The 13,195-nt window shown below is 42.9% G+C and overlaps 1 protein-coding gene across 1 annotated transcript in view; it reads left to right on the top strand.

Annotated features, from left to right (window-relative positions):
* LOC124545380 (fatty acyl-CoA reductase 1-like) overlaps positions 1 to 13,195 on the top strand; it is a 163,300-nt gene that overhangs the window by 63,348 nt on the left and 86,757 nt on the right. Inside the window, exon 4 of the mRNA XM_047124290.1 lies at positions 2,236 to 2,381. Within this exon, the coding sequence (XP_046980246.1) occupies positions 2,236 to 2,381 (146 nt within the window). The remainder of the gene's footprint in view (positions 1 to 2,235; positions 2,382 to 13,195) is intronic.

The raw sequence follows: 13,195 nt of genomic DNA, 5'->3' as shown, positions 1-13,195 counted from the left end.
TATTTCTAAGTTTATCACCAAAATTTGCATCACATTAATAACATAAGGAACTGATTTCATATGTACCAGTAGATCGTGAATGTGTTTCTTCTAATTTAATCACTAATCAATGCACACACCAAAACATTTATTATATTCTGCCTTAGATACATGATTATTGCCAAACTCTGCATTCATTAATTGTTTTGTAGGTTTTGTACCGTTTGCTGCACAGATCTGTAGGTACTGTGTTACATCAAAGCTTTTTAGAGTCAGTTAATAACTTTCTACAAGACATTACATACAAATTCCTCAGTGAATCCTTGTTTGTTGGGTATGATTACTATGCTTGTGTCATCAGCAAAAAGAACTAGCTTTGCATCTCCATGAATATTGACTGGCAAGTCATATATATATATATATATATATATATATATATATATATATATATATATATATATATATATATATATATAGAACAGCAAGGGATCCAATATTGAACCTTGTGGGACCCTATTTTTGATACCTCCCCAATTTGAGAAATCTTCTGATTTCTACACATTATGTGAATTGTTTATTTCAGCCTTCTGTATTTGACCAGTTAAATATGAATTAAATCATATGAGCTCTGTTCCACTCATACCACAATACTTAAGGTTATCTAGAAGAATTCCATGATTTACACAATCAAAAGCCTTTTACAGATCACAGAAAATCCCAACAGGTGATGTTTGGTTGTTATTCAGAACATTTAAAATTTAATAAGTGAAAGCATATACATCATTTTCTATTGAAAAGCCTTTCTGAACATCAAACAGGCGTTTGGTTCCCACTTTATTTTTGAAAATACTTGAAGCTACTCCTGAATATATTACATTTTCAAGAATTTTGGGCAAAGGTGTCAGAAGTGAGACTTGGCGGTAGCTGTTGGCACCAGACCAACCCTCTTTTTCATGCAGTGGTTCAACAGTAGCATATTTCATGCTATCAAGTAAAAATTTTTGTTTCAGTGAGCTATTACATATGTGGCTAAGTGTCCTACTTATCTGTCGGCAAAAACCATGTAGTAATTTGCCGGAGATGCCACAAATTCCGCAAGAGCTTTAAATTTTGAATGAGTTTATTACTTTTCTAACTTCAGAAAGAGAGGTGAGTACAATTTCTGTTTTACTAAATTTCACAGACATTGCCTCCTCCTTTCTGATGAACATCTGCAGCCTGTTTCTTCCTTTTTTGATTCACTTTGAATGAAAACTGTTTGAATGAAAGTGTCAGTTATGTTAGTGAATTTCCTTATTTTCGACCTGTATTGCCTCTAGAATGATTTGTTTCGTAGCTCCGCTTACTTGCTTTCCTCACTGAGCCAAATGTTTGCAACCCCACCGAACGACGTTCAATCTCGCCGTGGGTTCTGGCACGTCGTTCTAATCAACACCTGACTAACTGCATCCTTTGTAATCGATAGACCATGTTATGCAACAATGACCAGTGGCCACGCCAGTATATTCGTCCCCGCTGCAGGAATGCGTCAAGACCACTCTGTTACCCCTTCTATATCTCCTGTACAAAAGTGGCTTCTCATAAGAGCCCTCTTCCCTGTTCCTTCACCTGCAAGCTATCTACGCCACTTCCACTGCAGTGCACTGCACCCTCCATTCGTCCTATAATTACCTCCTTCTGTAACCAGTGGCGCCTTTGCAATAATTCTCAAGCAGCCACACAATAAATTATAGGAAAATGTAGCCAAGTGTCCCATCCCTGAGATCTTTACCCTATAGCCCAAACCGTCAAGTTTATCTAATTAACAGGAGTAAGTCAGAACAAAGTGTGATACGATACTTATCAACACTTTTTTTCTCAAACAAACATTCGGATTCAAAGTGCGTGCCAGCTGTAACTAGTAAAATTAAAAATCTTCTAGACTGAATAACGAAGTAAGATTTGACAACTGAACATTCAGTTTAATTTCCCTTTCGAGAACTGTGTATACAGTTTTGCCTTCTTTTCTGTGAACCTCAAAGTTCGCATTACTTCCATAACCAGTGTGTAAACTGTCAGTGATACATGAGGGAGTTAGTAAAGTATCTTTTATGACTTTAGATCTATGATTCCATTAAGCAGAATATCCACTTACATAAACGATACTGTTTGTATTCAAAATTGCCATGATTTCAGGAATATGTACAGATTTATAATTACAACATGTATTGATAATACTGTTTTACTAATAGACTCTCTAAAAATGTTGTTTTTCAGGTATTTATGTACATCTCGACCTCCTTCTGCCACTCAGACCATCAAGTCATTGAAGAAAGACTGTATCCCGCAAAAGCAGACCCCGAGAAGGTTATGAATATTGTTTCCTCGATGGATGACGAACTTTTAGAGCTTATAACACCAAAGTAAGAAAATAAAAACAGCTCACTTTTCCAGTTATTAAGTACATAGTAATCTAGAATGGTTAAAATCAATTATATCTATCAGCCAAAAATTGCAACATGCACCAGTGGCCTTTCGGTCTCTCTGAAATTCAAGATAGCAAAAACATTTATACAAAATATCACACCGTGTTATGAACCCCATAGTAGCTTATACCAGTTTGCAGAAAGTGTTTGCATATTCGCACTCAGCTCACACAGTTCCCACGGATTATGAGGAGGTGTCTGGTGATCTCTGAAATGATGTTCGATTACATCCTAGATGTATCTGACAGAAGCACGATATGGGCAATGTAAAGAGTAGGATGTCAACTGAAATTCACTACTGTGGTCCCCAGAGCCCTCTTCCTTTGATGTTGGCGTTATTCTTTCTGGACTTCCCCGTGACTGAATGTAAATACACTCCTGGAAATGGAAAAAAGAACACATTCACACCGGCGCGTCAGACCCACCATACTTGCTCCGGACACTGCGAGAGGGCTGTACAAGCAATGATCACACGCACGGCACAGCGGACACACCAGGAACCGCGGTGTTGGCCGTCGAATGGCGCTAGCTGCGCAGCATTTGTGCACCGCCGCCGTCAGTGTCAGCCAGTTTGCCGTGGCATACGGAGCTCCATCGCAGTCTTTAATACTGGTAGCATGCCGCGACAGCGTAGACGTGAACCGTATGTGCAGTTGACGGACTTTGAGCGAGGACGTATAGTGGGCATGCGGGAGGCCGGGTGGACGTACCGCCGAATTGCTCAACACGTGGGGCGTGAGGTCTCCACAGTACATCGATGTTGTCGCCAGTGGTCGGCGGAAGGTGCACGTGCCCGTCGACCTGGGACCGGACCGCAGCGACGCACGGATGCACGCCAAGACCGTAGGATCCTACGCAGTGCCGTAGGGGACCGCACCGCCACTTCCCAGCAAATTAGGGACACTGTTGCTCCTGGGGTATCGGCGAGGACCATTCGCTACCGTCTCCATGAAGCTGGGCTACGGTCCCGCACACCGTTAGGCCGTCTTCCGCTCACGCCCCAACATCGTGCAGCCCGCCTCCAGTGGTGTCGCGACAGGCGTGAATGGAGGGACGAATGGAGACGTGTCGTCTTCAGCGATGAGAGTCGCTTCTGCCTTGGTGCCAATGATGGTCGTATGCGTGTTTGGCGCCGTGCAGGTGAGCGCCACAATCAGGACTGCATACGACCGAGCCACACAGGGCCAACACCCGGCATCATGGTGTGGGGAGCGATCTCCTACACTGGCCGTACACCACTGGTGATCGTCGAGGGGACACTGAATAGTGCACGGTACATCCAAACCGTCATCGAACCCATCGTTCTACCATTCCTAGACCGGCAAGGGAACGTGCTGTTCCAACAGGACAATGCACGTCCGCATGTATCCCGTGCCACCCAACGTGCTCTAGAAGGTGTAAGTCAACTACCCTGGCCAGCAAGATCTCCGGATCTGTCCCCCATTGAGCATGTTTGGGACTGGATGAAGCGTCGTCTCACGCGGTCTGCACGTCCAGCACGAACGCTGGTCCAACTGAGGCGCCAGGTGGAAATGGCATGGCAAGCCGTTCCACAGGACTACATCCAGCATCTCTACGATCGTCTCCATGGGAGAATAGCAGCCTGCATTGCTGCGAAAGGTGGATATACACTGTACTAGTGCCGACATTGTGCATGCTCTGTTGCCTGTGTCTATGTGCCTGTGGTTCTGTCAGTGTGATGATGTGATGTATCTGACCCCAGGAATGTGTTAATAAAGTTTCCCCTTCCTGGGACAATGAATTCACGGTGTTCTTATTTCAATTTCCAGGAGTGTACATACATCAAAGACTACTTATCTCAATACGACCATCGATGGAGAAATGTCATGAAGAGGTTTATGAATGAACTCATTACTATAAATTCAGCACCCTTTCATAGATTTCTTGTGTTATCATCGGCGATTGCGTTGGATCAAAAGATACGCATGTGCAGAGCTTTCCTCAACCCATTACGGTCAAAATTAAATGGGTAGTTGATGGTCACAAACAGATTGCTCCCAGGTAATCAGCTTCATGAGTTCCACTTACGGTCCTTAAGGATCATGAATGCCAACCTGCCACCGTGTCATCATTTGCCAATCGTGTAATCAGAATATGGTATGCAGTGGCGTGAGACGAGCGCCCCACAGAGGCAGCTGCAGCTGATACTTCTCAGTCAAGTGCCAACTGGTATCGTGAAGCTGTGTGCCCCCCATTCCAGTATTGTCACAAAGGAAAAATACTTGTCAGTAACTGGACTTCTGCCTCTGCTATTTACATGGCCGTCAGACACACCGACACTTCATCTATGGAGGCTAACGAGGTATGGAACTAATAGTCGGTAATGATACCTTGTTCTATATTGAATTGAAACTGAGCACCTGTTAGGCGACCGCGACATGGGATACGTCAAACCAGAAAAAGAGTTCGACAATGTAAAATGCTGTAAGGAGTTCGAATTACCGTGTATGTAAGCTACAAAGTAAGAACATACAATACGTACAGGAACCAAGAGTGGAAGATCAAAATGGAAGATAAAGAACGAAGTGCTGGGATTGAAAAGAGTATGAGACTGGGACGCTGCCTCTTCTGATGGGTATAGTTCATGCACTTCGCCCTATAGTCAGTGGAAACCACGGGAAAACACTAGTCAGAGCACTAGCATTCGATCTTTAACTTTCAGCTTATCTTGCAGTGACTTGCATGTCGTCAAATAATTACAAAAAAAATGGTTCAAATGGCTCTGAGCACTATGAGACTTAACATCTGAGGTCTTCAGTTCCCTAGAACTTATAACTACTTAAACCTTACTAACCTAAGGACATCACACACATCCATACCCGAGGCAGGATTCGAACCTGCGACCGGTCGGTGATAATACCGATATGATTATACATAGGGTATTCAAAAGAACTCGTTTTCGTCTTCCGGCAGAAGTATACCGTAAGCTGTTGGAGGAGCCGAGTGTTCCTAGTGATTGGATAAAAGTGCAGGTCATTCCCCTTTCCATGAAGGGTCGGTACGGGCAAACCAATGCTTCTAAGGTCGGGCTGTTGTAGAATTTCGAAACATTTTCTATTCTCTCGTTTTACGACATTCCTGGAGACCGAAAATTCCCTCCCTAGGAAACAGCAGGAGTTCTAAAAACTGAGAACGTGTGAAACCCAGCCTGTTCTATTGATCCATGAGATGCCGATCTCGTGCTACTGGCACCCAGGTTGATACCCTCTTCCTTGACTTCTGGAAGGCGTTTGATACAACTCCACACTGCCTGTCATCCTGAATGGAAACATAAAACTGAGTTTGTGTCCATCCCAAGGAAGTGTTATTCGACCATTACATTTAAAATATATATAAACAATTAGTGAGAAGATCTATGAAGATTTTTGAGGAAGACGCTGTCATATATACACGGAAGCAACAAGGAGAGTGAATTGTAACAATGTACAGGAACCTCTGCAGGGGGTCAATGCTTGGTGCAAGGCTTGGTAGTTGCCCAAAAACATTTTTAAAAAATTTACATATTGTGCACAAGTAAGCAAATACGCCAGGCCAATGATTTCACCCAGCATTCACATCCATAAAAGTGTCTTGGAGTATGTCTACAGAGCAATTTAAAATGAGATGATTGCGTAAAACTAATTGCAGGAGTAGAAATCCAATTAGCATGCAGGATCAAATTTACCCTTAAACGATTTTAAAAAGCGTAAATGGGCTAGAAACTACACAGATCTAGTACCCATATCCCACATTTCCCTTATCCTCCTGTTTACAGCCCATCACAACCTAGTAATAAAACAGGGCTGCCAGTTACTTGAATTGCGTAAAAATGGTGTCACATTTAGAGATATGCAGTATTTCTATATTTTAAAATTGCGTGAGCTTCTCTTGAAAAGCCGCGTCATGTTGAAACATATGTGCCTCTGAAGTGCATAATATGGGGCCTCACTGGAATTGGCGCCATGTTACAATTAATTGCCTCTGAACTGAGTAGGCAGACACACACACACACACACACACACACACACACACACACACACACACACACACAACTCTGTGTAACACTGCAACTCTGTAAATATCGTACTGTCTCATGACTAAATTTCATCTCACATATTTGCACAGAACACCAAAATCTTATGTGCATTATTTCCACATCTACCTCAGCAGCTTTTCACTGATTTATTAACCACAGCACATCTCCTGATTCTCTCTTTCCACCTCTGCAAAGTACTGACTTGTCTCATCATTCAATTTTGTCACAGACTTGTGGACTCAACAAGGTAAAATAATGTACAATATTTCAATATCGGCCTCATAATCATCTCTCCGATTTATACATCCCACTAAGGTTTCTATGTCTCTCTCTTTCTACTTCTGTAAAAACTGTACTACCTCTGCATTAAATTTCATGTGTTACGTGTGTGCACAGTATAAAATAAGTTGCATACAATATTTCCACATCTGCCTTAAAACCCTCATTATAATTAGTAAATTTTTCCCATTTGTCATGTTTAAATGAATAGAGTAAGATCATTTTAATATATCACAGAGGATATGAGTAGATAAAAACACTATGGAAATATTTTTTTTAAAACACTATGTTATGACTACATAACTAGCAAATAGTTCCTGGTATGGAAGGAATGAGGTCTTGGTAGGTCGCTGGAATGAGTTGGCACCTCATCTGTACACATAAGTAATCTGATTCCCATAAATTCGGGGAGACGGGTGATGAACTTTGACACCAGATTCAATTACATCCCAGATGTGTTCGATCGAGTTCAGATCTGGCGAGTTGGAGGCCAACACATAAATTGGAACCCACCACTGTGTTCCTCAAATGGTTCAAATGGCTCTGAGCACTATGGGACTTAACTTCTGAGGTCATCAGTCCCCTAGAACTTAGAACTACTTAAACCTAACTTAAGGACATCACACACATCCATGCCCGAGGCAGGATTCGAACCTGCGACCGTAGAGGTCGCTCGGTTCCATACTGTAGCGCCTAGAACCGCTCGGCCACCCCGGCCGGCCACTGTGTTCCTCAATCCACTCTATCACCCTCCTGGTCTTATGACATGACGCATTATCTTGCCTGAAAAATGCCACTGTTGCTGGCAAACATGATCGTCATGAAGGGGTACAACCAGTGTACCATGCTCCTTGGTCGTCAAGGTGCCTTGTACAACCGCCACTGGACCCATGAATGCCCGTGTGAATGTTCCCCAGAGCATAATCGAGCTGCCTCCAACTAGTCTCTATCCTGTAATATGGATGTCGAGGATCTGTTCCCCTCGAAGGCCACGGATTCGCGCTTTCCCATTGGTACGATGAAGAACGTGTTGGGATTCAACAGATCATGGAATGCTCTGTCAATGCGTCAACGTTCAGTGTCGATGGTCACGTGCTCATTTCTCTTGTAATAGCCAATGTCGTGGTGTGCACATGGGCACATGCATGGGTAGCTGCAGAGACCTATCGGTAGGAGTGTTCGATACACCGTCTGTTCAGATACACTTTTACTCTGCTCAGCAGTAAACTCTGATGTTAGTACAGCCACAATTCACTGCCTTTCCTCTTTTACCAGTCTGCCCAAACTACGACGTCCCACCGCAGGGCGATTGGACGTGGTTCCACCTTGGATTCGCCATGTGTTGAAGACACTCACCACAGCTATCCTTGAATATAGGAGAAGTCATGCAGTTTCCAAAATGCTCACGCCAAGCCTCTGGACCATCAAAATCTGCCCCCAGTCAAACTCAGATACATCGTGTACCTTCCCCATTGTACACACAGGCAGCACACTCACTGATACCAGATGCACGGCGCTTGTGTCTCACTAGCAGTCATTCCTTCCCAGGTGACACTATTATCACCTGGGCGGCTTTATATCGATAGAAGGTTTATGGTCATAATGTTCTTGCTGATCCGTGTATGTAAGCAAGAAATCACAGTCGTATTTGTCTTACAGCCCATATCACTTGTGAACTTATGCTGCCACACGATAGAAATATACACTAATAAGGGAAAACATTATGATCACCTGATTAATAGCTTGTTTGTCCGTCTTTGGAAGGAAATAAATCATTGATTCTACGTATCAGAGATTCGACGGTTTCTTCGTAGGTTTGTTGAGGTCTGTGCTATTAGATGTCTACGCGCAGGAAATGTAACTCGTGTAAATAGCGAGCGGCTGATTTGCCTACGTGCTGATGACGCACGATGGGGACACAGATGGGTTCCAGAGGATTTACATAATTCCGTCTCTGATATATCAACGCGAGTTCACTGTTACGCTCCTCAAACCACTGCAGCACAGTTGTGGCTCCGAGACAGGGACAATTATACTGCTGAAAAATGACATCACCGTCGGGAAAGACATCAGGCATGAAGTGATGCGTGTTGTTCGCAACTGCCAGCATGTCTTAGATTACTACCACACGTCCCATCCAAGTGCAGGAGAATGTCTCCCATAGCGTAATACCACTCCCACCATCCGGAATCCGTGGCGGGCTGCACGTTTCGAGGCGCCGTTTACATCGATGACGGCGTTTGTGGGGACTACCATCGACATAGTGTATCACCTGGGCGCTGATTCAGCCGAAGAGCCGACACGTTTCCATTCATCGACGGTCTAATTCCGATAGTCCCGTGGCTGCTACAGTTGTAATTGACAGTGCTGTTGGGTCAGCATGTGAACAAGTAGTGGCGGTCTGCTGTGAAGATCCTTGTTCAACAACGTGCTGTAAATGGCGTGCTCCGAAACACAGCTTTGTGCTCTTTCGGTTGCTTTACAGAGCAGACAAACCTCCAGACCCCACTTTCTGTGATGGGTCGTGGACGTCCAACCACTTAGCGCCCAGTGGTAGTTTCACTTCCTCCTATCTCTTTCCTTAGATTCTCACGACAGTAGCATGTGAACATTCGAACATTTTCGCCTTTTTGGAGGTACTCGTTCATAGGTTCTGTATAATAATAATTTCCCCTTTGTCAAAGTAGCTTATTGCAATGGATTTCCTCATTCTCAGACCATATCTTCGCTAGAATGATGCCCCGTCCGTGTATTCTCCGCTTTCATGCATTTATTACCGCGTCACGTGCCTGCAACACCACCAGGCGTTGGCGGTAGTCAAATGTTTCGGTTTATCAGAGTACAAAGGGAATCACGGTTTTCAACAATTTTCGGAATGTCATCTTCTGCAATCAATAGATCGTTGTAATTTACGTAGATATTTCAGATATTTTCGTTAGGCAACAGGTATCTATCTGTACAGGGCTATTACAAATGATTGAAGCGAGTTCATAAATTCACTGTAGCTCCATTCATTGACATATGGTCACGACACACTACAGATACGTAGAAAAACTCATATAGTTTTGTTTTCGCAGAAGAAAAAGGGGCCGTAAACTTTAAACCGTGAGATTGCACAAAACACGTTAACTTTTGGTGAATTGCGAATTTGCTGCATGAATGCGTGAGGATTCACTACCGCCCAGATTCGCAAATTGTGTCTGTTCACTTCACCATTAAGAAAAAATGTTTCTGCCGCTAGAGCGCTCGAGAGCGCAGTGAGACAAAATGGCCACAGGAGCCGAGAAAGCGTATGTTGTGCTTGAAATGCACTCACATCAGTCACTCATAACAGTGCAACGACACTTCGGGACGAAGTTCAACAAAGATCCACCAACTGCTAACTCCATTCGGCGATGGTATGCGCAGCTTAAAGCTTCTGGATGCCTCTGTAAGGGGAAATCAACGGGCCGGCCTGCAGTGAGCGAAGAAACGGTTGAACGCGTGCGGGTAAGTTTCACGCGTAGCCCGCGGAAGTCGACGAATAAAGCAAGCAGGGAGCTAAACGTACCACAGCCGACGGTTTGGAAAGTCTTACGGAAAAGGTTAAAGCAGAAGCCTTACCGTTTACAATTGCTACAAGCCCTGACACCCGATGACAAAGTCAAACGCTTTGAATTTTCGGCGTGGTTGCAACAGCTCATGGAAGAGGATGCGTTCAGTGCGAAACTTGTTTTCAATGATGAAGCAACATTTTTTCTTAATGGTGAAGTGAACAGACACAATGTGCGAATCTGGGCGGTAGAGAATCCTCACGCATTCGTGCAGCAAATTCGCAATTCACCAAAAGTTAACGTGTTTTGTGCAATCTCACGGTTTAAAATTTACGGCCCCTTTTTCTTCTGCGAAAAAAACGTTACAGGACACCTGTATCTGGACATGCTGGAAAATTGGCTCATGCCACAACTGGAGACCGACAGCGCCGACTTCTTCTTTCAACAGGATGGTGCTCCACTGCACTTCCATCATGATGTTCGTCATTTCTTAAACAGGAGACTGGAAAACCGATGGATCGGTCGTGGTGGAGATCATGATCAGCCATTCATGTCATGGCCTCCACGCTCTCCCGACTTAACCCCATGCGATTTCTTTCTGTGGGGTTATGTGAAAGATTCAGTGTTTAAACCTCCTCTACCAAGAAACGTGCCAGAACTGCGAGCACGCATCAACGATGCTTTCGAACTCATTGATGGGGACATGCTGCTCCGAGTGTGGGAGGAACTTGATTATCGGCTTGATGTCTGCTGAATCACTAAAGGGGCACATATCGAACATTTGTGAATGCCTAAAAAAACTTTTTGAGTTTTTGTATGTGTGTGCAAAGCATTTTGAAAATATCTCAAATAATGAAGTTATTGTATAGCTGTGAAATTGCTTCAATCATTTGTAATAACCCTGTATTTGCATTAATAAAATCGAAATGGCACTCTATTGCATTTTGTGTCATATATATATACTAATCGCGACACCAAGAAGAAGCTGTGCGACATAAACGAAAGTTGGAAGAATTGTCTTTACATCTGAAAGATGATATCTATTCAGATTTCGCCCCAGTTGCATAATAGTGGCGCTAGTAGCGCAAATCTATTTTTCTCTAGGTGCAGGCTGTAATAGACATGAGCGTGAATGACGTTTGAGACGTCGTGAGTTGTTATTATTCAACAAAGCCTTTAAGCCGCCAAAGATGCTATTATCAAAACCTCACCGGGTTTGAACAATACGAGCAGTTGGATGTCCTTTTGCGATACTTCAGGAAGACATGGAGTTTAGCAGTCACTGTACATTATTACTGGCAATGGTGGTCACCGGAGTGTACAGTGACAAGAGGCCTGAACTCCAGACCGCCACATGTCACTACCGAGAGGGAAGACCACCGTTTTCGGCTTTTGGCTCTGGCGCATCATACTGCATCTGTAGCAGCAGTTTCAACAGCATTTGGCACCACAGTGGCACAACGAACTGTTATAAATCGGTTACTTCAAGCATAGCTCCGAGGAACACCACCTGTAGCGTGCATTCCACTGATCCCAAACCACCTCCATCAGCGACTTCGGTGGTGTCAATGGAGACCTCATTGGAGGGTAAGATGTTGTTGCTTCTGATGAAAGCTGATTCTGTCTCTGTGGCAGTGACGGCTGTGTGTCGGTTAGAAGAGTTCAGGGTAGTAAATAGAATATTACATGTCATTCACTCTAAACGCAAAAAAGTGTTCTGAATCTGCAAAGCACTCCATCTTAACCCTGCTGTTCTGCTCGGGTTAATGTTAATAAACTTCATTTTTCATTTTTTAAATGCCATGACAACTTTATGAAACTTAGTGACTTTGACTGAAAACACGTTAGCAATGGATGTATAAAAATACTTTAAGCGCTTTGGTCATAAACATTAACAGTTACATATGTAATGATCTGATCATAATGAGGTAACACAAATACTATTGCTTTAATGCCTAATATATTTTAGTTTTCTGTTATAATTTGTGGTAGCAATAATTTTATAGTTCCAGCTCACTATGAACAATCAACAAAGCCTCTGCATTTACAGCGGGTGCCTTTTAATTGCGTTTTACCAGAGATTTTAGAATTATTTGAGTCTTTATTGTTTCTGCTCATTTTGAACTGTGACACCATCTCAATATGATAGTCAACTGATGTTGAAATGGCAGAATTAGTAAATTCCTCATCAGATGAGGGAACGTTTCCCAAATTTTAAGATCATGAAAGCAACGCATCCGAAGCGAGTGTTCTGGTGACAGTGTCGACGGTCCATAGCCTGTAAAAAATAGTGACAGTCATTTATTTCTGAAAATCGCAATATAGAATGGCAATTACACCCACCAGCACACCATGGTAACCAGACATCTTCGAATATCATCAAGAGTTTCCAGATATTCAACCAGGAATAAAAAATGACATGTAAAGTTCATTTGCAGTATCATTTTGGATAGTGATAAAAATGAAATAATGAAGGCATGAAATTTTGAGGGGCTTAATATTCTTGGATAAACCTAGAAAGTCACTGGTAGTAGAAGACATTGCATCAAGGAAATATTTCCAAAGGATAGAATATCTTCTGATAATAGTGAGGTGCCTCGAAACCCTGAAGGTGCAACAGATGTGTCAGAATCAGTGACAACAAGAAAACCTGCTAGAAATGCACGCTGTAAGATTTATCTGGAAAGATATAATCACAAAACAAAAACGCAGTGTGGAAAATACAATAAATATTTTTGCAAAAGTCATGACACATTCTTGAGTCCAAACTGCACTAAATGTGAGTAAAGGTTAGAAAATAAAAGTTGATGATTACAAATACGTTAGCCTTTATCCAGAAATATTGTTTTATATTGATGATTTTGTCAATATTTTTGTGACTACTTGGGTCTCAACTGAAATCA

Source organism: Schistocerca americana, chromosome 8 (assembly GCF_021461395.2).
Source record: "Schistocerca americana isolate TAMUIC-IGC-003095 chromosome 8, iqSchAmer2.1, whole genome shotgun sequence".
NCBI lineage: Eukaryota > Metazoa > Arthropoda > Insecta > Orthoptera > Acrididae > Schistocerca > Schistocerca americana.
The sequence above is the reverse complement of the archived record's forward strand: the minus strand, read 5'-3'. Positions and strand labels throughout refer to the sequence as shown.